The 23,479-nt window shown below is 42.9% G+C and overlaps 2 protein-coding genes across 2 annotated transcripts in view; both read left to right on the plus strand.

The window, feature by feature from the left end:
- DTD1 (D-aminoacyl-tRNA deacylase 1) overlaps positions 1–18,200 on the plus strand; it is a 36,018-nt gene extending 17,818 nt beyond the window's left edge. The window contains exon 6 of the mRNA XM_063298690.1: positions 16,808–18,200. The gene's annotated coding sequence lies outside the window, so the exon portion shown is untranslated. The remainder of the gene's footprint in view (positions 1–16,807) is intronic.
- On the plus strand, positions 17,847–23,161 carry SCP2D1 (SCP2 sterol binding domain containing 1). Its single transcript, XM_063299926.1, has 3 exons — positions 17,847–17,875; positions 20,340–20,400; positions 22,613–23,161. The coding sequence occupies exons 1-3, from the start codon at positions 17,847–17,849 to the stop codon at positions 23,084–23,086; spliced, it is 564 nt and encodes a 187-aa protein (XP_063155996.1). The 3' UTR covers positions 23,087–23,161.
- The last annotated feature ends 318 nt before the right edge of the window (positions 23,162–23,479 follow it).

Consider the following 23,479-nt stretch of genomic DNA (forward strand, 5'->3'; position numbering starts at 1 on the left):
AGGACTAGCCAAAGGCTGATACGGCAGTTAGCGACTGAAGAAGAATCTTACAAAATGATTAACACTGGAAAAAGTTGTAATTTGCTTCTCTTTTTCTCCCCTTTTCTCTTGAGGTTGTACATGGCTCAACTTGAGAAAAAAATAATAGAAATCACTATTATGAAGCATTTTATTATTTTTTCTACCTTTGAATAATACTCCTTCTCTGGCTTTAATAACTGCTGTGTACTGCTCAGTTGATTAGAGCAACCCATAAGCCTAGTAAGTAAGCAAGCAAGCAAGTAAATAAATAAATAAATCTGCTATAATTAAATCCTTTCTTGCTTATTTGTGGAATATTTATTTATTTATATTCGACTTAGCATACTGCAGACACTGAAGCCTCCAGGCAGCTTCAGATAAAAGACATTTTAAAATCAAGACATTAAAAACAGTTTAAAGGGATTAAAACCTTTAAGCAAGTAAAATAATTAAAATGAATAGTTAGAAGCCTGTATAAAAAGATGTATTTTAGGGGCTTTTTAAAAAAGGTAGCGATGTTAGGCTCCTCAGTTCTGCAGTTCGGGCAGCGACACAGAAGTCTTGATCCTGAGTTGCCCCTAAATGAGCTCCTTGTAACTATAGGAGAACCTCCTTGGACGATATCAGTCAGCACAAGAAGCCTTCTCTTAGCGATTTGTATTTTGCCCAGAAGTGAATTAGTAGCCAGTGCAATGGCTTAAGTACAGGTGTAGCACCTTCCCTTTGCTTTCTTCTTGAGCCTAATCTGCTTGCCAAATTTTGTACCAGCTGAAATTTCCAGACTGGACACACAGGTAGCCCCCCAGAGAACACCTTTAAGACAGTATAGCTTGGAATTTACCAATGCATGAAACCGTAGTTTGAAGTTACTTTTTTTCAGAAAGGGACATCAGGTATCAACTGAAGCTGATAAAAAGATGCTCTTGGCTGTTGTCCCAATCTGGGAAACCAGAGAAAATATTTGAAGTCAGAAGCATCCTGAAGCTGTATACTGCTCCTTCTGGAGAATAACTTCATTCAGTATAGATTTGTCCCACAGGAACATTAAAAAAAAACTTAGTTTGAGAGCTTTATTCTCTGCTTCTTTTTTTGGTCCTAAAACTAGAAAAGCTGGATAAGGAGAAATTAAGAGACTAGAATGCAGAGTGCTTAGTCCCAGTAAAAGGAATTGGTTTAGAACATTAATACTTTAAAGCGGCTACTCCCTTTGTTCATTGGCAGATAATAGATAAAAAAGAAAAGAACACAAGGGAGATGATCTTAAATTAAGTCTGAAAAATCTCAGTTTCTCTCCACTATCATGTTTTACCTAAATAACACTGTATGCAATTTATGCATTGTATATAGAATCCAGCATGAGCTTTTTGAGAGAGAAACAGAAAGAGAGATAGAGAAAGAACTCACGAGTGTGTCCATCTGCTCCTATAATTTGGATTTTGTTCTGGCTAGCATCCATACTATCCTAAGTGTGTTGCAGCAAAAGTCCAGAACTTGCTTGTATCGGGGTCTTTGGCAGATTTCTTTTAAATCCCTACTCTTGAAAGGGTTGGCTTTTATTTATTTATTTATTTGATTTTTTTGACCCCGCCTTTATTATTTTTATAAATAACTTAAGGCAGGGAACATACCTAAAACTCCTTCTTCCTCCTATTTTGGCTGAATGTGCTGGATCACTGAAATGTGTTGGATCTTATAAGGGGAGAAAAACAAATGTTTGTGAATGACAATTTATAACATTAGTGTAGATGGTCACTTTTATAACTCTGTCATACTAAACGATTGTTTTGCTGTAGGCCCTGCATTTTTCCTCATGTGCTGAGACATATACCGACTTGATTTAGATGAATGCTGATGTTTACTTAAAGCATGGCACTTAGCCCAAGGCAATGATTAAAACAGACAGGCTATAATCTAGGGAGACTGCTGGCTCAGCTCTCACTTTGCCATGAAATCACTAGATGCTCCTCCATCTCCCTTTGCAACTTGTGGATAGCAATGATGTTGTTTTATTGTAGAGGAGTGAAAGAGTGGCTAAGAATATATCATTCATCTAATGCTTCAAAATAAAACCTCAACCAGCTCCGGGCTCCTTGTCTTGAGCATGGCTTCCCTTTTGGCTTTTAGTTAAGCATGAACCATTGTTTGCGAAGATGTCCAATTTGAGAAGTTGTGACTCGTAACTGCCCTCAAACCAGAATTAACCTTCTGATTCTCATTCAAGGGCAAGTGTTATCCATAATTTTCCAATTCAGACCTCACTGCACACTACGATATAATGCTAAAGAGATTTGTGCCTATGAGCACATGGTGCAGAAAATTGCCATAACGTCTCAGAAATATTTTGAACACACAAAATATTGTATAACTGCTAATCTACTATTTCCATTTTATTTCCCAAGAAAAGCAAGTTACTGCTCTAAAGGCTGATTGATGTGATCAAAAATCCGTCTAGCATCCCCAGATCAATACAGGTGACACTGCTTGCCTGGCAGAGCTGTTACCTAATTATGTCACTGGATTGCTGGAACAATTTATTTTAACCTTGAGAAGGAATTAACAAATGTGTGGGCTGAGTAATTATTTGTCCACATGATGGAGCAATTTGACAACCACTTCATGTTGAATTTGCTGTAAGACCTGAGACTATTTTTGGTGTGTCAGGGGTGAGTCTATCCTCTCAAAATGACTCGCTGAACATTTTGCACAATTTTCCTCACTGAGTTCAATGACAGTTTTATAAAATTCTGAAGGAAAGCCGTTCAGTCAAGCAGCTTTCCATGTTTTCATTTTGAAAATTGCTTTTGCTCTCTCACCTCCCACCATGAAGGTTTTTAAAACTAACATGCTGGGCAATGGTAACATAATGTCTCTTCATTTTAAATCATTCAGTGAGAGACTAAGCTTGGAACAAATGAGGGGAAAGGGGAAAAATGGTTCACATTTAGTGGCATAGGAAAGAAAAAAGGATACTTGACATGTTGAAGGAAAAGTACTCAAATATCAGAATACAGACTGCTCTGATTGAACGTGATTGACTAAGTACCATCAAGATAGTATCACCTCTTAGTGACCACATAGATAGACCTTCTCCAGAATGATTGGTCCCCAGCCTGGTCCTTCAGATCTTTCAACAGTGTATCCATCACTGCTGTAATCAAGTCCATCCACCTTGCTGCTCGTTTCCTTTCACCTTTCTCAGCATTATAAACTTCTCAAGAGAGTTGGGCCTTCACATGATGTATCCAAACTGCGAAAAACTGAGCCTCATAATTTGGGCCTTGAGTAAGAACTCTGGATTGATTTGTTCTGTGATCTATTTGTTTGTTTCCTTGGCTATCTGTGGTATTCTCAGGACTCTTCTCCAAGCTAAAAAGCATCAATACTCTATCCTACTTCTTGAAAGTCCAAATTTTGCTTCCATAGAGTACCAAGGGAAATCCATTACATGCACATTTTATGTGCACAATTCTTAAAGAACAGTTAATATATTTACAAGTAACAATAAAAGTGAAATTGTTGGTAAGTATAAAAACACTTTTAATCAATTTTATTTTTATTGTCACAATGATAGATTTAAGGCAGGGATGAGGAATTTTATTCCTCTGCAGACTGCATTTTATTTTACTTTATTTTGCCGCCAAGGTTTAGAGGGGGCGTGATTGATGATATCAATAAAGAGGATGGAAATGAAAGTTAGTCTGTCTGTTAGAGTTCTTTATGTATAGTAAGTTTTTGCAAATCCATTTCACCCTTTTTCCCTCTAAAGAACTTTGCAAATCACCTGACTGAAAATTTATGATTTGTTTATTAACAGTGTTTAAGTGACATTACGTAAGGACTGGATGGATTGGTAGAGTGCTTCTGCTTCCTGATGTTATGCTAGCCATTGCTAGGCATAACGTCAAACATAAAACTGAGGGAAGGTGGAGTTTACAGCTTCTGGGCAAGAGCATACAGGTAGTCTTCACTTAACAACCACAACTGAGCCCAGCTTTTCACTTGTAAGTCATAATGGTGGTTAAGTGAGTCCAGACTCGTTTTTACATCCTTTTTTACCGCAGTTGTTAAGCGAGTCACAGTGATCATTAAGTGATTCAAGATCGGGACTTGTGGTTTTCTTTGGTTAAGTGAATGGTGTGGTTGTTAAGTGGACCAGGAGTTACGTTGCAGTACTGTGGGGGGCGGAGTGTGATAATCATATGTTTTCCATCAAAGTATGACTATGGAAATGCTTCTGTGGCTACAGTAGTATTTTCAGTTAATATTACTGTTACTTTCAACTAATATTACTGGTTGATCATTAAAATCTTTTTCTGTAAGGTCTTCATTGGAATCTTTGTTTTATAGTATAGTACTAAACAGGTTTAAAGGTACTGTACAGTACTGTAAACTCTGCAGCATTTGTTACTGTACAAGTACTGTATATAAATCTGATTTTTATAGAACAACTGTTTTAAAAACAGTAAACCAGCATTCAGTATTGCTAAATATAATTAAAAATTAGACAGGCAGAGGATGGAACATGCATAGGTAAAGGTAAAGGTTTCCCTTGACGTAAAGTCCAGTCGAATCCGACTCTAGGGGGCGGTGCTCATCTCCGTTTCTAAGCCTTGGAGCCGGCGTTGTCATAGACACTTCCGGGTCATGTGGCCAGCATGACGACTCGGAACGCCGTTACCTTCCCGCCGAAGCGGTACCTATTGATCTACTCACATTTGCATGTTTTCGAACTGCTAGGTGAGCAGGAGCTGGGACGAGCAACGGGAGCTCACCCCGCCGCGCGGTTTCGAACCGCCGACCTTCCGATCGGCAGCTCAGCGGTTTAACCCGCAGCGCCACCGCGTCCCACCACATGCATGCATGCCACCATATAAATCTCTACTTAAATTAAACAAAAACTGGGAAAAAATTAAAGGCAGGCATACAGTACTATATGGACAAAGTACTTACCTTTCCTATACAGTAAGGCTCCCTCTGCCAGCTGCTAAATCACAGGAAGTAGTGTGACCACGTGACCGGGCCTGCTGCTTCAGAAATCCAGCATCGTAAGCCTGGAGGACTTCCTGGTACCAAAGGGCATCATAGAACCCAAAATGGCCACTGCTTCTGGGATGGCTGAAGCCGGGTCCCATGATCACGGAGACCTTGTGAGGGTCGTAATTTCGGGCCCCAGTTGGAAATCTATTTTTGGGGTACCATCGTAACTTTGAATGGCCTTTAAGTGGCTGGTCAGTAAGTGAAGATTACCTGTAGGTATATGCAATCTCCTTATCTCCTCCTAAGTTGCCTGTCCTCTCTGGAGCTGCCAGTATTGCAATTCTGTACCAATTGCTTTTTTGAAAAGGCCTGCTTCTTCAGTGCCTGGAAATCAACGAAGTCCTCCCAATGCAGAAGTCAGAGCTCCAGTACTCTGACAGCTGAGCAGGCTGTCTGGTTGTTAGGCCTTGCAAGAAGCAGCATCTTTCAGGAAATCAGCCTCTTCCTGCAAGTCCAGTGATTGTTGTGCCCTCTCATGACAGAAGTCAGAACATTAGATATTTTAGCTTCTCCTCTGAGCAATCTACACAATTGCTGGAATCAGAGCCTTCCAAAAATTAGCAGCAGCAGTAACAGTGATAAGTCAAAAGCAGGCAGGTAAATGGGGAGTAGGGCTTTAATTTTCTATCCCAAGTAATTAACAACATGACAGTGGAGAAAACATATTTCTCTGTGTGTGAACATATGTGTACATATATGTATATGCAATTTGTACTTTTTGATTGATGTGTATTCATGCTTGTGCAGTGTCTGCTCCATCATCCAGCACATTATGGTTCCCTATGAACCAAAAATATAACACCCTTCCCCTTTAGAAAATGATTAGGCAGAGAAATTACCTGAAGATAGAGAGATGATCCTTGGACAGGATCCTTGAACACAAGTATTTAACCTATGACTTTCAGGCTGATAAGTGGTCAAGAGCCACTGATTGTGTGGGTAAGGGGGCTTAGTGTTTTTGACAGTAATAATAGGATCCTTTATGCCTAAATAAGACGATACAAAAATCTGTGTATTTTTATGAACCAACTGGAGAGAAACTGGGGTTGAGTCTGCTGCTCTTGTGTTTTCCTGGGATCACTATTCTTGGAACTAACAGCAACCCTGGCTTGGATTACTGTGTATAGGCAGAAGCTGTGTTGACAACAACCATATTAGAAGGGGACTTCTGTTACTTCTCTGGACATTTCCTCTTTCAATTTTGAACAAATTATACATATTGTCCACAAGGGTAGCAGAAGAACAAAGCAGTGAAAAAAGGCACTTGGAAAGATGAATGGATTTGTGTGAAACTTTCTTTGTGTGAAAGTAATTCGTAGACATTGACCATATTTAGGAGTCTCCAGTCTGTAAATAATGTGACCCTGCAGACTAATTTTACCATAAATAGTGTATACTTGTAGTTGTAGAAGCACCTACATCTTCATTTAGGCTGCAATCAAATGGATAGTGTCAGTTCTTTATTGAATATATTGAGCCAACATTCTTTGTTGGTAAAAGTATTTGGAAGTTTTAGATTTGATAACTGGTGGCAATTCCTTTAGCGGCAACGACTTCACCCAGATGTTTCCTGTACCTGTTGATCAGTCCTGCACATTGGCTTGGAGCTATTTTGGTTCATTCCTCTTTTCAGAACAGCTTCCACTTGATGATATTTGGGGATTCTTTTGTGTCAGGCCATGCCACAACATTTCAGTTGAGCTAAGGATCATGGCTTTGACTCAGCAGTCCAAAGTGAAAAATTTCTTGTGCCTCAGCACAACTCTGTTTCAGATTTACTTTTGTGTTTTAGGATCATAATGGCATTGCCCACATTCATTTAAGCTTGAGCTCACAGGCAGATACTTGATACTCTGTTCTAGAATTTGCTGGTATGATCCAGAATTCATTGTTCCCTCAATGATTGCAAAGCATCCAGGTCCTGAGGCTGCAATGCAGTTCCAAACTATCATGTTCCCATCACGTTTCATGGGTAGGATGAGGTTTTTTTGGTTGGAATGCAATGTTTTTCTTTCTGCAAACTTTAAGAATTCCCATTAATGACAAAAAGTTCAATTTTTGCCTCATTTGTCCATAAAACAACTCCAGTAGCCTGCTGGATCAGCCAGGTAGTCTTGGCAAGCTTGGGACAGGTGGCAGTGTGCTTTCAGGAGAACAGGGTTTTCTCCTTACTATTCTCCCATGTACACTACTCTTGTTCAGTGTTTTCCTTATGATAGACTCATGAATGCAAGAGTGGCCCGCATATCCTTGGGTGTTTCTGACTTCTTAGAGTACTATATGCCTTGCTCCTGGGGTGAATTTTGTTGAACAGCCACTCTGGAAGAGTAAGAATGATGTTGCATTTTCTTCATTTGTGCACTATCTATTGACTGGATTGACTGAGGCCAAAGTCTCTGGCAATGGTTTTGTGTCCCTTTTTGGCCTTGTGAGTATCAATAAACTTTTTTCTGTCTGCAGAGAGTTCTTCTGATTCACTTCCACTAACCTGTGTTGTGAAGAGCATATTCTGATGGGGGCAACTGTGTGTGTGTGTGTGTGTGTGTGTGTCTGTGTTTTATAGGTGAGGATCCCTCAAACTCACAGTAGATCTTATTGATTGGAATGTCTGACTCATCCCTTAAGAAAGCTGATTATCTCTAAGGCTTCACATACTTCTCCAGCAAAGACAGTCAGTAAATGTTGACTGAATGTATTCAATATAGATGTAATGCAGTACACTGTTTTCATGTGTTGTTTGTTTAAGCAATATCGCCTCTTTTTATATGACTTAGATGAAGCTCTGTCAGAAATGCAGATAGTTCTTAAGGGTTTATAGACTTTCTCTCAACACTGTATAAATAGACGTTTTGTACTTGTTCGTTTGTATTGTTTTGGTAGTAACAAAAATTGAAGTTGTCAGCCACAATCACTCCCTTCTGCCCTCTATCTCAAACTAACATTATTCTTCTCCAAGAAACTTACTCACATGGCCACTCAGGTATCCTCCTTAAGCAGTCTAAATGCTTCAAGCTCCTTTCCTCTTGATTCTTACTTCTGTCTTCCTATTATAATCCCCCTTTCACCACCACGTTTTCAATCTACCCTTTCTGGATTCTACTCTATTGAATTCAGATGTTACCTACACTATCAATAAACTGTTAAGACACTGTTTAACAAAGCCTTTTCTAGTCATATATTGTCCAAATGAGCTAGGCAGGGTCTCATAATTCTCAGTCAGCATTACCTTTGTGTTGATTGGGTGTTTTGGAAGTTAAAATCTGCTACATTAACAACAAGTTGAACATGAGTCAGCAGTGGGGGACAGCTGCTAGTAGGTGTAATGATTGCCCTAGCCCCAAATACTCAGACTCACAAGAGGATGCTAAATGAAATCTGATTTATTAGAGTACTAAAAGCAAATACAGAGAAAGCTGAGAATGAGCAAAAGCGCGCCAAATACAAACTTAAACCCTTGCTTCAAACGTATCCCGCCTCCCTCGTAACAGCCCCGCCCGGCACAGGTGCTAGCAATCGTCAGAGTTGCTAGCCTGGGAAAGTAACCTTGAGCGCAGTAGATAACACAAATACATTCCAAAGCGAAGCCAAAATATAATTGTTCCCATCCTCCCTAGACCAATGAAACACGCATCCAATTAATGACATGCGAAACGTTACGATGCATCAAATACATTGAAACGGCGCACATGACATACCGCCCTCCTAAAATACCCTTAGGGACCTGGTTTCGAGGGATAAGCGGAGTGGAAACGGGCCACTAAAACCGGGGAAGCTACATCCGGTGCAGCGACCCACTCAGGATGAGGGAAATGCTTCCAACGAACTAAATATTGCAAAGTATTGCGAAGGCGTCTAGAGTCCAAAATTTCTTTAACTTCAAAGTGTTGCTGACCATCAATCATGATGGGGGTGGGAGGTGGAGGTTGCCGATGCCAGCGATCAGAAGGAATAGTCGGTTTGAGTAAGCTGCAATGAAAAACAGGGTGTAAGCGTTTAAGGTTATGAGGCAAATCAAGTTTAAAAGTCACAGGGTTAATCTGAGCGATAATTGGGAAAGGACCCACAAACTTAGGCGCAAGTTTCTTTGAAGGTTGTGATGACTTGATAAACTTGGTAGAAAGGTACACTGAGTCCCCAACTTGGAATGCCGGTTGGGGGGCCCGCTTCCGATCAGCATACAATTTATAATCCGCTTGAGCATCAGCCAATGCATTTTGAATCATTGGCCAAGAGTCAGCCAGTTGTGTTGACCAATCATCTGTAGTGACTGCACCTGCAGGAGGTTGTGGGAGATCAGTGATAGGTACAAAGTCTTTACCCTGAGCTACCCGAAACGGGGTCTGCCCAGTGCTTTGATGCACGGCATTGTTGTAAGCCACTTCAGCAAATGGTAGAAGGTCTACCCAATTGTCCTGCTGATAATTTACAAAAGCGCGCAGGTACTGCTCTAGAGTAGAGTTAACCGCCTCAGTGGCCCCGTCCGTCTGAGGATGCCAAGCCGTGGAGAGGGCTTGCTTCGTGCCCAACAGCTTGAGAAACGCCCGCCAAAACTGCGAGGTAAATTGTGTACCTCTGTCCGAAATCAAGCGGGAGGGACATCCGTGTAGCCTGTACACGTGTACAAGGAATAGGCGGGCTAATTGACGCGCTGACGGAATGGACACGCAGGGGATAAAGTGGGCTTGTTTGGAGAAATAATCTTTGACCACCCAAATGACCGTTTTGCGTTGGCTGGGTGGTAGCTCTACAATAAAATCCATGGAGATTTCTTCCCAAGGGGAAGAGGGGGCTGCTACCGGCTGCAGCAGCCCTTGGGGCTTGCCCACCTTGCGCTTGGACATTGCACAGACAGTGCAGGAAGCAATGTAGTCTTTGACATCTTTACGTAATGTGGGCCACCAGAATTGCCTCCGAATGAGGTGCAGGGTTTTTACAAACCCGAAGTGCCCTGCGAGTTTGTCATCGTGTGAACGTGTTAACACATCTTTTCGGAGGCTCTCAGGAACGTAGAGGCGGTCGGACTTCCAAGCGAAGCCTTTGTCAAAAGTAACATTGTCTTTATTCGCAAGCAACCAAGTATCCGTTTTCAATTCTTTTAAAAACTTTTGTTGCAATTGGGAGGGAATTGACAAAGTGCTTGGCTGAGCAGCGCTTGTGGTGGGCGGTTGTTGCGCGCGCGTTGTGGTGGGCGGTTGTTGCGCGCGCGTTTGGCTTCGCGTCACAGCTTGCATGCCCAATTGGGGCGCCGACCATAGGGTGCTTACCACATCTGGCGCCGCCCCAGAGTCTTGAGGTTGCCTTGACAAGGCATCAGCCAAGAAGTTCTTTTTCCTTGGAATAAATTTGAACTGAAAATTGAATCGATTGAAAAATTGAGCCCAACGAACCTGTTTGGGGCTCAGTTTTCGAGGGGTACTAAGTGCCTCCAAGTTTTTATGATCAGTCCAGACCTCAAAGGGGTGATTTGCCCCTTCCAACAGATGCCGCCAAGCTTCTAATGCAGCTTTCACTGCAAATGCCTCCTTTTCCCAAACATGCCAACGCCTCTCAGTTTCCGAGAACTTGCGGGAAAGATAAGCACAGGGCTTGAGGCATCCTGCCTCGTCTTTTTGCATCAACAATGCGCCAATAGAATAATCGGAGGCATCTGCCTGTACAACAAAAGGCTTTGAGGGATCAGGGTGTTGTAAAATGGGCTCTTTGACGAAAGCTGCTTTCAGCCGCTCAAACGCCGTTTGACAAGCAGGCGTCCACCTCAACAACGCTCCGGGATTCTTGACTCTCCTAGTATCTCCCACCCCTTTTGTTCGAAGCAGGTCCGTTAGGGGCAAGGCAATCTCAGCGAACCCTCTTATGAATAATCTGTAGTAGTTGCTGAACCCCAAGAAACTTTGAAGTTGCCTGCGGGTACGGGGACTCTCCCAGTCCATGATAGCCTGCACCTTAGCAGGGTCCATTTCTATACCTTTATCAGAAATCCTATACCCCAAGTAGTCAATTTGGGTCTGATGAAAGGCACATTTGGATAGCTTTGCATACAATTCAGCAGATCTGAGTTTACACAAGACTTTCTTTACCAGAGCTACATGCTCTTTCATGGTTTCCGTATAAATCAACACATCATCCAAATACACCAGTACACCTTTAAACAGATGTTCATGCAAAACTTCATTGATTAATTGCATAAATACCCCAGGGGCCCCAGCCAACCCAAACGGCAACACCTTATACTGGAAGGCTCCCAACGGGCAATTGAATGCAGTTTTCCACTCATCACCCTCCTTGATTCGTACACGATAGTAGGCTTCTCTTAAATCCAGTTTAGAGAAGATCTTGCCTTTGGCCAGATGTGACAACATGTCCTTTATCAATGGCAAGGGATATTTGTTGGAAATTGAGACGGCATTTAATCCGCGGAAATCCGTACAAAGTCTTAATGTCCCATCCTTTTTTGGGCGGAAAAGAACCGGCGCCCCCACGGGTGAATTCGCCGGCTCAATGAATCCGCGTGCCAAATTTTTGTCCACAAATTCCCTCAACAGAGTCAGTTCCTTTTGCGTCATGGAATAAATTTTTGGTTTAGGCAATTGAGTGTTGGGCAGTAGTTCTATAGCACAGTCCGTCTTTCGATGGGGGGGCAACTGGTCAGCTTCCTTTTCACCGAATACATCAGCAAACATCCTGTACTCGGCCGGCAAGCCCTCCAGAGGAGAGGCCGGGTAAGGCGGAGTCGCAGCTGCCGCAACCCCCACCATCTCCTCTGGGGCACCCTTCCCCTCTGCCGCTTGATAAAACCCATCCCTAAATGTGATGGTCCGGTAGACCCAGTTTATTTGGGGGTTTTGCTGTACCAACCATGGTACCCCCAACACCACCAATGGGCCCCCTACGGGAGCCACGACAAAAGACAACCCTTCCTGGTGACTGCCCAGTTGCAAGGCTACCCGCCCTGTAAAATGGGTGACCGGTTTGCCCCCTGCCATGGACCCATCCAATTGAGTAAATGCGATGGGTCTTTGTAGGGGAAAAGTGGGGAGCTCCAAAGCTGCCACCACGTCGGGGTGCATCAGACACCGGGAACACCCCGAATCAATCATGGCCCATACTTCCACCGTCTTGACTTGGGAACCCAATTTCAATTTCACCATGAGTATGCGGTAAGTGCCACTCACCGCTGGAGGCTCGCGCCCGTCCTCTACCACCTGCCCAGCGGCGCCCTTTAGAGCAGGTGGCTGGCGTTTCCCGCCGGTTGCGGGATTTCGGTCTCCCCTTCAATTTCGTAGAACATCACATCGTCTCCCTCGGTCTCAGCCACCGCAGCTTTCTGTTTCCTCGGCAACGCAGGGGACTTCGCCGGCGGTTTTCCGGGCCGTTCCTCCACCTTTGCCTTCGGGCATGCTGCCACTCGATGCCCCTCCTTACCACATCTCAGGCACAATCCTTTGGCGTACCGCTTCTCACGCTCCTCGTCCCAGGGTCGTTGTCCCGGTTTCCCCCCGGTGGTCGATGTGCGGCTGGGCTTCATCTCCCGCCCCGACTTGGCGGTCTTCCGCTGGGCAAAGACCTCTTGGGCATGTTCAGCCCTTCCTGCTAGCAGGATCCACTCATACAGCGTGTATGGGTCGTCCCTCCCCAGGGACCAGCACAGCACCTCGGTATTCAAGCCATCTTTGAAGAGCTCGATAATGGTTGCTTGGGACCAGTCATCCACCTTCCCAGCTAGCGCTTTAAACTCCAAAGCATAATCGGCCACTGATCGGGACCCCTGCTTGAGTTCCTTCAGGGCTCGCTTTGCTCTCTCCTTTGCTAAGGGGTCCTCGAAGTGTTGCTTCAACGCCCAGAGGAACTCCTCGAGATTTTCTAGTTCAGGCGCTTCCGACTGGCACATCTGGACATACCAGTCTGCCGCCCTCCCCTTCAGTTTGGTGGCAATGGTGATGATTCTTGCCTTCTCCGATTGGAAAACCGCCCCCCATTCCTCCATATAGGCTTTCGCATTCGTCAGGAAGAACGAGAGTTTGGTCGGGTCCCCATCAAACTTGACAGGGAAGTCTCGCATGCCGCCTCCCGCCGGGCTGCGCCCCACCACCGGTGCTGCTGCGGCTGGTGCTTCCCTGACTCGGGGCGGCACGGGGCCCCGGGGCGATCGCCCGGGCGATGCTCCGATTTCCATCTGGACCGACTGGTCCCCTTCGCGCCTCCGCACCACCCGTCGCCGTTCCGGGGTCAGCCCCTGGGAGGAAGGGGTTGAATGCCTCTGGCTGGATTCTTCCCGGAGCTCTCGCATCGAGGTTACATCCAAGCTCAGCTGTTTCAGAATAGCCTCCAACGAATCCATTTTCGACTCCAGCACTCTGATTCGATCCGGAGTGGGTGAGCCCTCCGTTGGCTGCGCCTGCACCACGTTGGGGGATAAGGGGTATCTCTGCCTCCAGGATGGGCCCCCCGCTGCTGTGGCATCTCCTCGGGTCTCATCCCAGGTGAGCAGCTCGCCCGGAGAATTCACGGTGGTCTCCGGGGCCGTTTTCAGCCCCCCGGCTTCGCTCTCCGACCCGGAGCTCGCCTCCTCTCTGATGGCGGACAGCTCCCCTCCTTGGGACGGTCGGCCGGACGGCCTCACGGTCGAGTCCGGTTCTCCTTCCTCCATCATCATGATTTCGGGTTCGGTCATCGCGGGCTCTCTCCCTCACAAGTTAGACGCTTGTCTTCCTTGGACAGGGGCCAGCGGAGTTAGGAACTGAGATTCTCAGCTTTATGTAATGATTGCCCTAGCCCCAAATACTCAGACTCACAAGAGGATGCTAAATGAAATCTGATTTATTAGAGTACTAAAAGCAAATACAGAGAAAGCTGAGAATGAGCAAAAGCGCGCCAAATACAAACTTAAACCCTTGCTTCAAACGTATCCCGCCTCCCTCGTAACAGCCCCGCCCGGCACAGGTGCTAGCAATCGTCAGAGTTGCTAGCCTGGGAAAGTAACCTTGAGCGCAGTAGATAACACAAATACATTCCAAAGCGAAGCCAAAATATAATTGTTCCCATCCTCCCTAGACCAATGAAACACGCATCCAATTAATGACATGCGAAACGTTACGATGCATCAAATACATTGAAACGGCGCACATGACAGTAGGGTTAATGCAGTTCTGGGCTACATTGAAGGAACATCATATCAAAGACACACAAAGTCATTATTCCTCTGTTCTTGGCGTTAGTGAGACCATGCCTGAAGTACTGTGTATGATTTAGGGCTCCCCATTTTCAGATGGATATTAACAGGCTGGAGAGGGTTCAGAGGATGGCAGCAAAGATGGTACAAGGGCTTGAGGACATGCCCTATTTAGACATGCTGAAGGAATTTGGGATATTCAATAAGCCATATACAGGTACATATAGAAACTATGGGAAGAGATCATGAGCTATTTTCCATGGCTGCAGAAAGTAAGACCAGAAATAATGAGTATAAGTTGCAGCTACCTAGATTTCATTTAAATATAAGGAGAAACTTCCTGAGAGTAAGATCTATACAACAGTGGAACAGTCTACCTATGAAGGTTGTGTGTTCTCCATCTCTGGAAATTTTAAAGAAGATTTTAGATAGCTCTCTCTCATGGATGACTTAAATGATTTTCCACACATTGCAGGTTGGAATATATGACCTTGTGGGCCATTCCAGTTCTACAATTCTATGATTCTCTTACATCAGGAGGGCACATGGTTGGGAAGATTGTCTTGGTGTATTTCTTCCTGCTAATGTTCTGCCTTTCTTGCTTTCCTTTGCTTTCAAACCCATGCTGTATGTTGTTCTTGACTTTCTTCCAGTGCCATTACTCCTACACCCTGGATTGCTTTTACAATTCAGATCATTTACTCATTGCAAAATTCAACAGTTGCTATTCTGGCATCAAGGTTGATCTATCTTCTCTGTCTTCTGTTTGTCTGCCTCAATTCTTAGTTTTCCATAAAACTTTTATTCCCCCCCCTTTTTTTTTATTCTGTTCTCTTTCCATTCTATTTTGCATTCTTGACAAAATGCATGTTTTAATCATGTCTGAATGTAAGTACAATAATTTGTTGTCTCGGCTTTGTACTGTCAGAAAATGTGACGTCCCTCTGCAGATTACCTTGATTTGTTGCTTTTTTATCAGACATGTATTTCTTGTATTATTTCAACTTAAACACTCCCCAATTCCAATCAACTGGGCAGCTCATAGCATAAAAACAGAACAAAAGATACACTATCAAGATAAAAACAGCAATAAATATATGGCAAATCTGGTCAAGACAATCACAAGAATAAGGATACTGTTCTTAACAGTCTTTCATCCTTTTAAAGACTGCATCAATGGGGTTTGGGTTTTCGTTCTGTTTTATGCACCATCCTCTTCTATTGTATACTACGGTATGAGGGATACTGGTAGTGAATGAAATTATGAACTATAGGTAGTCCTTGTTGAACGACCACTTGTTCAGCGACCATTCGATGTTACGATGGCACTGAATGAGTGGTACTTACAACTGGTCCTCGAAGTTCTGGCTGTCCCAGCATCCCTGCAGTTATGTAATTGTGATCTGGGTGCTTGGGAACTGGCTTGCACTTATGACAGCAGCAGCATCTCGCGGTCACATGATTGCCATTTGTGACCTTCCTTGTCAGCTTTCCACAAGCAAAGTCAATGGGGAAGCTGGCAGGGCAGGTCACAAGTCACTCTGGTAAGTCACTTACACCCTCCCCCACCTGGGAGCAGCCAACCGCAGCCCAGCCACACTCATACCGTGCCTTGCAGGCCTCCTGCACACCCTCCCCCACCTGGCAGCAGCCAGCCTTGGCCCTGCTGCGCTTGTGCCATGCCTTGCATTGTGCCTTGCTGGCCTGCTTGCAATCCACCTGGGACTTGCTTAATGACGGCAATGGGGATTGCCAGGATTGCCATTGCTAAGCGATGTGGTCATGTGACATCACACTTTATGACTGCATCGCTTAGTGACAGAAATTCCAGTCCCAATTACTGTTGTCCACTGAGGACTACCTGTAGGCTAATACCATATTGTAAAGATGTACCTACCGTATGTAGCAATTTCCTACAGTGATGTTTCATTTGTGTATAATTAATTCCATGGATAAAAGAATAGATGATGCATAGTGAGGAGGGGTTGGGCCCAAGTTAAAGCTTTGGTTCCCAAACATGGACCACTAGAATATACTTTGAAAAATGAAGTCCCCATGTTGGAAGGATCAACTTCCTCATGCCATTTGGGCATAAGGAAACCTATACTGTTGCTTCTCTTTCCCTTTCACCAGTATTATCGGCTGCAGCATCATCCATCTAACCCATACTGTAGCATCGTATTTGGCAATTATATCTCTGAATAAAGGGGAGGGTAGCCACAGAGGTTTCCTGGGAAGCATTAACAGTGCACAAATCCAATGAGATCACTTGCCTATTGTTCAGGGCACTGTTAAAGAAATGTATTTGTTCCTATTGAGTGGAAGGATTTTCCAGAAAAACTGTCCCAGCAATTTATACTGGGAAATGCCAAGCAAAATGCTCATAATGATATATAGGAAGATTATTTTGGAAGTTTGAACAGATGTTTAAAATGATACTCTAAATCAAAGTGTCTCATTTTTTAAACATTAAGCTGAGAGTTAAAGCCAGTGGCAACTTAACATGTATTTGGAGAATGTGAGGTTTTTTTTTCTGTATCACATTATGATTTGCTTTCTCTCTTCCCTTTTTTTTAATAGGAAAGCTCATAAAACACTGCTGGTGACCTTCTGTGCTCATAAGCTGAGGATGCTAAATTTCTAGATGAAAAATTAATTGAGGCAGAAGGAGAATTTGAATCAGAAGTAAGGATCTCCATCATGCTGTATTACAAACAACCAAAGGAATGTTATCTGTGTCCACTGTTAATAGGTTTTAAAGCAAGTTTCTATTCATTTGGGTCATTTCTTATTTGCAGTTTATGCAGTATTTTCTTTGCAGAAATTATATAACTACCCCTTCTGTATAGTTAGGTTTCATACAACTGTGAAGTACCCACATTATTTGACCAGTGTATATGGTTTTTGGCATAAATGCTCTCATCATGACAACGGTTCCCCCCTCTGCTCCTCCAGTGGGCATGATCAATCTATTAACAGCTGGAGAGGAAGGCTGGAGGAGCAGAATAGAAATGTCTCCTGCATCTTGGAAGCTCAGTACAACTGCAGGTGTTCCCCATCCCCGCCCCCCGCCCCTGACAGTCTAAATCCTCAGAGGAATCCCCAGGCTTTTTTGTGTTGTATTTTCCAAGCTGAGGAAGAGGGCAGAGGATAGCCCATCATTTGTATTTTGAGCTTTGTGATGTTTAGAATGTCTCTTAAAGCTCAACTCAATACTTGAAATTTAACTTGTCCCTCCCTCAGTAAATGATGGGTTAAATCCTGATAGTCAGAATCCTTTTCCAGCTGAAATGTGTGAATGTCTTTCATAGTCTAAGCATTGCTAGTGTGGTGGGACAACTATACCACAATTATTGTTTAAAAATCAGTCCTGTGTGTGGCGCTCTACAGATCCCCTTCTGACATTTTTCTGTGCTTCCTTTCCACACTGCCAGACAACATGAGAAGGCCCACACTAGGTGGGAGAGACTCTCCTGCATCTTCTCCTCCTGCCTTCCAGAAACTGAAGGGAGGGGTAGTCACAGCAGAAGCTCCTTCTCTGTGCACGAGACTGTGTGTACTTCCTCGGCTCCACCTGAAGGAGCTGTGCTGCATTAGCCCTCATCTCCCCCATTGTAACATGGCGGCTTCCCTTACTGATGAGGAAAGGTTTGTTATGCAAGCCCGTAGCAGCATAAATGTAATGAATCTTATGATCTATTTCATTCAAAATCATTTTTTCTCTTACATTGTCTCTTGTAAGAGCATGCTTCTACTTTTGGTCCATCTAATGTATCTTTTCAGAACAAAATGTAAAATGTATATGCATTGATTGTGTGTTGAGTGTGTCTGGCTGTACAATCTGTGGAAAAAACTGAATTCAAATTAGATTAATTTGCCAGTTATTTATCCTGTGAACTGTGTGTGTTTATATGTGTCTTTTAAATTTTTTCAAAGGGAAGAACTTTATTAATAAAGTACGGCAGCTGACCAACTTTTCTGTTTGGTAAGCCTGTTTTTTTTTTCCAAGAAATTCAGTGGGTTTTAGTGGTGCACAATGTGTTAGATATCAAAACTGTCTATTAGCGAAGTTTAATGAAATCATTCTTTTCCTTTAAATATCGCTGAGGCAGTTCTTACTTTCCTCAGGTATTTTCCATCTCTTGTGTTCACTGGCTGCTGATGACCAAACTGCACACTGCATGGGAAGGTATGTCATTGAAGCACCAGGCCCTCCCAGTCCTGCACTTTTTACCCAGTCATATGGGGAAGAGAGCTACAGGAGGAGTAGAGTTGGAGCAAAGGAGAGGTTCAGCTGTCATTTTCCTGCAAGCTGCTGTTTCTCTTTGAAAAGGACTGTTTGATTATGAACATAAATAATTTGGCCTTGAGAGTTAGTGATACTCCTCCTAATATGGTGACATTTTTGCAGAGCAGTAAAGGCAGCCTGATCTTGCCAAGCAACCCTTACCCAAAATAAAAATTAGAGACACCAGTCTGCGAAAACAACCACCCTGTTAATGTTGAAAAGCAAGGGAATTTCATACTTTTATAAATCAGGGCTAGCAAATTTATTTGCTTAATACAGGTTTTGTCAAATACAGAATTTGTTATACTCCAAATGGTGTATCTTTTGATTTTATACTAGCCTGCGATTCATGGTTATCTGTATCCTAGGAAACAACAGTCATTTAAGATGCCATTGTGATCTGCTAGTGTCACTATTTAATAGTATTGATTGTGTGATGGCAGGGTATTGTTTAATTTAATGTATGTAAATTATACATATTGCAATATATGTATTCCTTGAGCTTTCATACCAGGTTAGGCTAAACATTTGGATAAAAAAAGTATGGAAACTTGAATTTTATCTTAATTTGAAGTATCTCTTATCAGCAAGCCTGAATACTATATTTTAAATGTACACTTATAAATATATATTCAGGTATGTATGTATATTTAGTGTAGATGTTCTTGTCAATGAGCCAGAATTAGTAGAACTGCCTGTTGAACATTTGGCAGATAAATATTGTGCTAAATAATGTGTGGAGTGGTCCAGAGTTCACAATAGTAGCCCCTTGCTGTTAAAGTTATAAACTTGCTATTTTCAAATCTTTTGCTTTTGTGTATGCATTTAATTCTTTGAAAGAAGTACAGACTAGGAGTATATGAAAAATCCTGACATTGTGAATTTAGATGTAAACTGAACTGAGCTGAACCATCTGATCTGATCTGCTTTCAGAGATAAATATGTCTATTAAGTGATAGGTATCTTTCACAAGTAAGTTTTGCCTCAAAAACAGCAAGATGCATTTAACAACTGGTATTTCAAGATAAGGAAAATGTTTTTACATATACCTTTGCTGATAAATTACGTTTTAAATATTATTTAAATATATATACTAAGCAGGTTTTTCCATGCTGACAAACATGAAACTGGGAAATTATAGGCTTATGGAACAGACAGAGTGGTGAAACAGACTGAAATAACCAGATCTATCCACTCCAAGTGCAGTTTCCCTTTCTGCTACTGCAGCACTTATCTACTTAAATTGGTCATTTGTTTCTAAAGTTTACTCCCCCTCTCCCATATACTTCTTGTCAATCGAGCTTCCTTATTGATATAGCTTGAGGGTTTTAAGCAAGAAACACTAAATTTTAGGTGTAAGGTCTTCATATAAAGTACTGACTGATATGTGGCTGAGCTGGGAGAGTACTTTTTTAGAACCATAATCCTTAGCAAGCTGTTTTTCAGACAAATCTTAAACTCTCTGAAAATTTCCAGGCATTTTGCTTGCATTACAGTCAGCAATTTTAAGCCTATAATTTGGAGATGGCAGCAAATTCCAAAGTGCAAGCTGAAAATTAGAACTCAGATCACTTTGGATGCTGGTCAAGTTTGAAGTGGCTCTGGGCCAGATACTATTAAAGTACAGTGCTTTATCTTTCTTCAGTACTAGTCACACTAATTAGGATTTGAGGAGGTGTAATTCCACAACATCTGAAGGACCCTCTTTGATCTCTCAGCAGTCTGTGGTATCCTTCTGGATTGCTTACAGGGATTGGGAGTAAGAGGCACTGTTCTGGTGGTTCTGCTCCTTTTTAAGTGACCAATTCCAGTTAGTGTTGACAGGACAGGAGAGATCAAGCCCAAAGCCCCTGAATTGTCATCAACCCCACCAGGTAGACCAGAGTCTGAAAGGTGAAAGGTCCCCTGTGCAAGCACCGAGTCATGTCTGACCCTTTGGGGGGTCGCTGCTTTTGCTATGTTTTCTTGGCAGACTATAGCAGGGTGGTTTGCCATTGCCTTCCCCAGTCATCACCTTCTCCAGCAAGCTGGGTACTCATTTTACCAACCTCGGAAGAATGGAAGGCTGAGTCGACCTGAGCCAGCTACCTGAGAATCCAGCTTCTCCTGGGATCAAACTCAGGTCACGGGGAGAGTTTTGGTTGCAATACTGCCGCCTACCACTCTGCGCCGCACAAGGCTCTAATCAGACCAGAGTCTACAGGAAGGCTAAAATTACTTTTATTAAGAGTAGCTATAATAATAGAATCTTGCAAGTTCAGTTGTTCTGTACCTCCTCCCCCTTATAGTCCTGTGAATGAGGGAGGTGTCTGAGTGTCTTCCACATATTTTCTATCTGTTGTGGACTTAAGGTATGTTTCATCCCTCAGTGTTTTGTAACTGATCTTGCAAAATTCTGTCAGGGTCATCTTCCTTACTCTCTACATCTGCAGGGTGCCACAGAGTTTGATGCTCTCACCTCTCCTGTTTAATATTCAATCTGGGTGAGGTCATCCATTGGTTTCATGGTCAGGTGTCATCAGTACGCTAATGGTACCCACCAGTACATCTCGACCCCTGGCTGTCCAAGTGATGCTGATAGATCGTATCTCAGTACTTGGGGGCTGTTGGGGCTTGGATGAGGAATAAACAGATTTAGGTTCAACCCTAGCAAGAGTGAGGGATGTGGGTACCGGGAGAATCAGTGTCTGGGGACTTTCCACCTATAATTCTAGACAATATTGCACTTCCCCATTTGAGATTGGAATACAGTCTGGGGGTCCTCCTGGACGCTAAGCTCTCCTCAAAGAGCAAAAGGAAGCTATAGCCAGGAGGGCCTTTGCACAGATCCATCATGTGTACAAGTTGGCCTGTTTCTGGACTGGGAGGCCCTCCTCATTCATACTTAGTCACATCATGTATGGACTATTGCAGTGTTTTCTACATGGGGCTGCCCTGAAGATCACTCAGAAACTGCAGCTGATCCAAAATGCAGCAGCATGCTTGGTAATGGACAAGCCTTAGTATGCCCATGTAACACCTCTGCTCCACAAGTTGCACTGGTTACCACTAAGCTTCAGGTACAATTCAAGGTGCTGGTTATCATCTATAAAGCTTTACACGGCATACGGCTTAGCTATTTGAGGGACCATCTGTCCCCCATGGTTTCTGCCTGTCCTGTGCAGTCAGAGTTGGCATGTTCTGGGTCCTGTACACGATGCAACCCAGGAAACAGGTCTCCTCTGTTGTGGTGCCTGCCCTCTGGAATGGTATCCCCTGAAGTCCAAAGGATCGCCACCCTGCTGTCCTTTATACGAACCCTTAGGACCTGGCTCTTCGCAGGCTTTTTGCCTCCTTGAAAACAGGATTACATTAGAAGAAAGTGGGGTTTTCCATCTGAGTTAATCGTTGTCTTTCGTTGATTGGCTTTTATGTCTCCCATTTTTATTCCTGTTCACCTCCCAGAGCCATCTGAAGTTGGGTGGCCTTATAAATAGGTTAAATAAATATCAATATGAAATTAATTCAAAACTTAATCATATTACTAAATTTAGACCATACAAAAACACATTGTTCCATTTTTCTCATTTTTAGAATATGAAGACATTTCAAAAATTGATAACACATAATTTGAATCCATTCGTTAATATCAGAGGAGTATACATTTTTTGCATCTATATAAATATTGTTTTTGTGAAGCCCCAGGCTTAATATAGTCAAAATTCTTCAAACAATGTTAAATTCTATTGAGAATTTAGGCAAAATGCATTGCAAAAATATCTTCATTAAAAAACCAATTATTGTAGGCACAAAGTCTGTATACACACTTAAACACACTACACCCCCACACATGCACACACACACACACACCTTTAACTATTAGAAATCCTGTGTATCACAATAAAGTATATCCACCAATGAGATTACAGCATACAAATGAACTAAAACTTGATGCTGACTGGCTGTCATATCTGATTGCACAATGTGTCCACCCAACAATGATTTCTACTTCATTTTATTAATGTAAATACTGTTTGTGAAACGAGGTATGGTAACACTCGTAGCTCTTATATCCAAAGTGGGATAACAATTGCTTATTCTCCAAACGTTTATAAAAGAAGATGTGGAAAGACAGACAGAAACAGTGTCTTCAAATGAAAATCAACACAAGCAAACAAACTGCTGTCTCAGATTTGTATGCACCTCTGATGGCATCTACAGATTCTTCACCAAAACGCACTGGGCTTCAGAGTGATCTTATTTTTGAGGAAATTGGCCGCCGCATCAAAGGCGTTGGCAGTCAACTTGTAAAAAAGGTGAATGCTGTCTTTCAGTGGGACATCATGAATGGAGGAAAGATTGTGGCCCAGTGGACCCTAGATTTGAAGTCTGGTTCTGGTGAGGTCTATCCAGGAGTATCTCACAAGCCTGCCAACACTGTTTTCATTCTCTCTGATCATGATTTCATGGAGCTTGCTTTGGGCAAGATAAAGCCCCAGAACGCTTTTCTGTTTGGCAAGGTGAAGGTGAAGGGCAATATTCTGCTCAGTCATAAACTGGAGATGATTCTCAAAGAGTATGCAAAGATCTGAACTACTTCCTGGCAATTACAGATCTCTTTTTCTCTCTAGTCAAGATGTTGGTTATAGAGGAGGATGAGATTAAAATGTGGCATATTTTAATGGAAAACATAACTGTTCAAGTTTACATTTCCTTTAAAGCTATTTGAATGCTTTGGTGTGTCAGACTGATTAATAGTAATAGTCTACTATTTTTTCCCCCACAAATTCACCTCTGCAGACTTGCCATTGTTTCAGCATCAGGGAAAGTGCAGCTCAGAGCCATAGGTAGTCATGATGTGCTAGAGAAAATCCCCATCATTTCTTTATCTGAATGACCTCACATAGGTGTGTGTATGTATCTGTGTGTCATGAGTGCCGTTGAGCTGAAGTCATCAGCGCAATGGCACACATGACAATAGCAAG

Source organism: Candoia aspera, chromosome 3, assembly GCF_035149785.1.
Source record: "Candoia aspera isolate rCanAsp1 chromosome 3, rCanAsp1.hap2, whole genome shotgun sequence".
Classification (NCBI taxonomy): Eukaryota; Metazoa; Chordata; class Lepidosauria; order Squamata; family Boidae; genus Candoia; species Candoia aspera.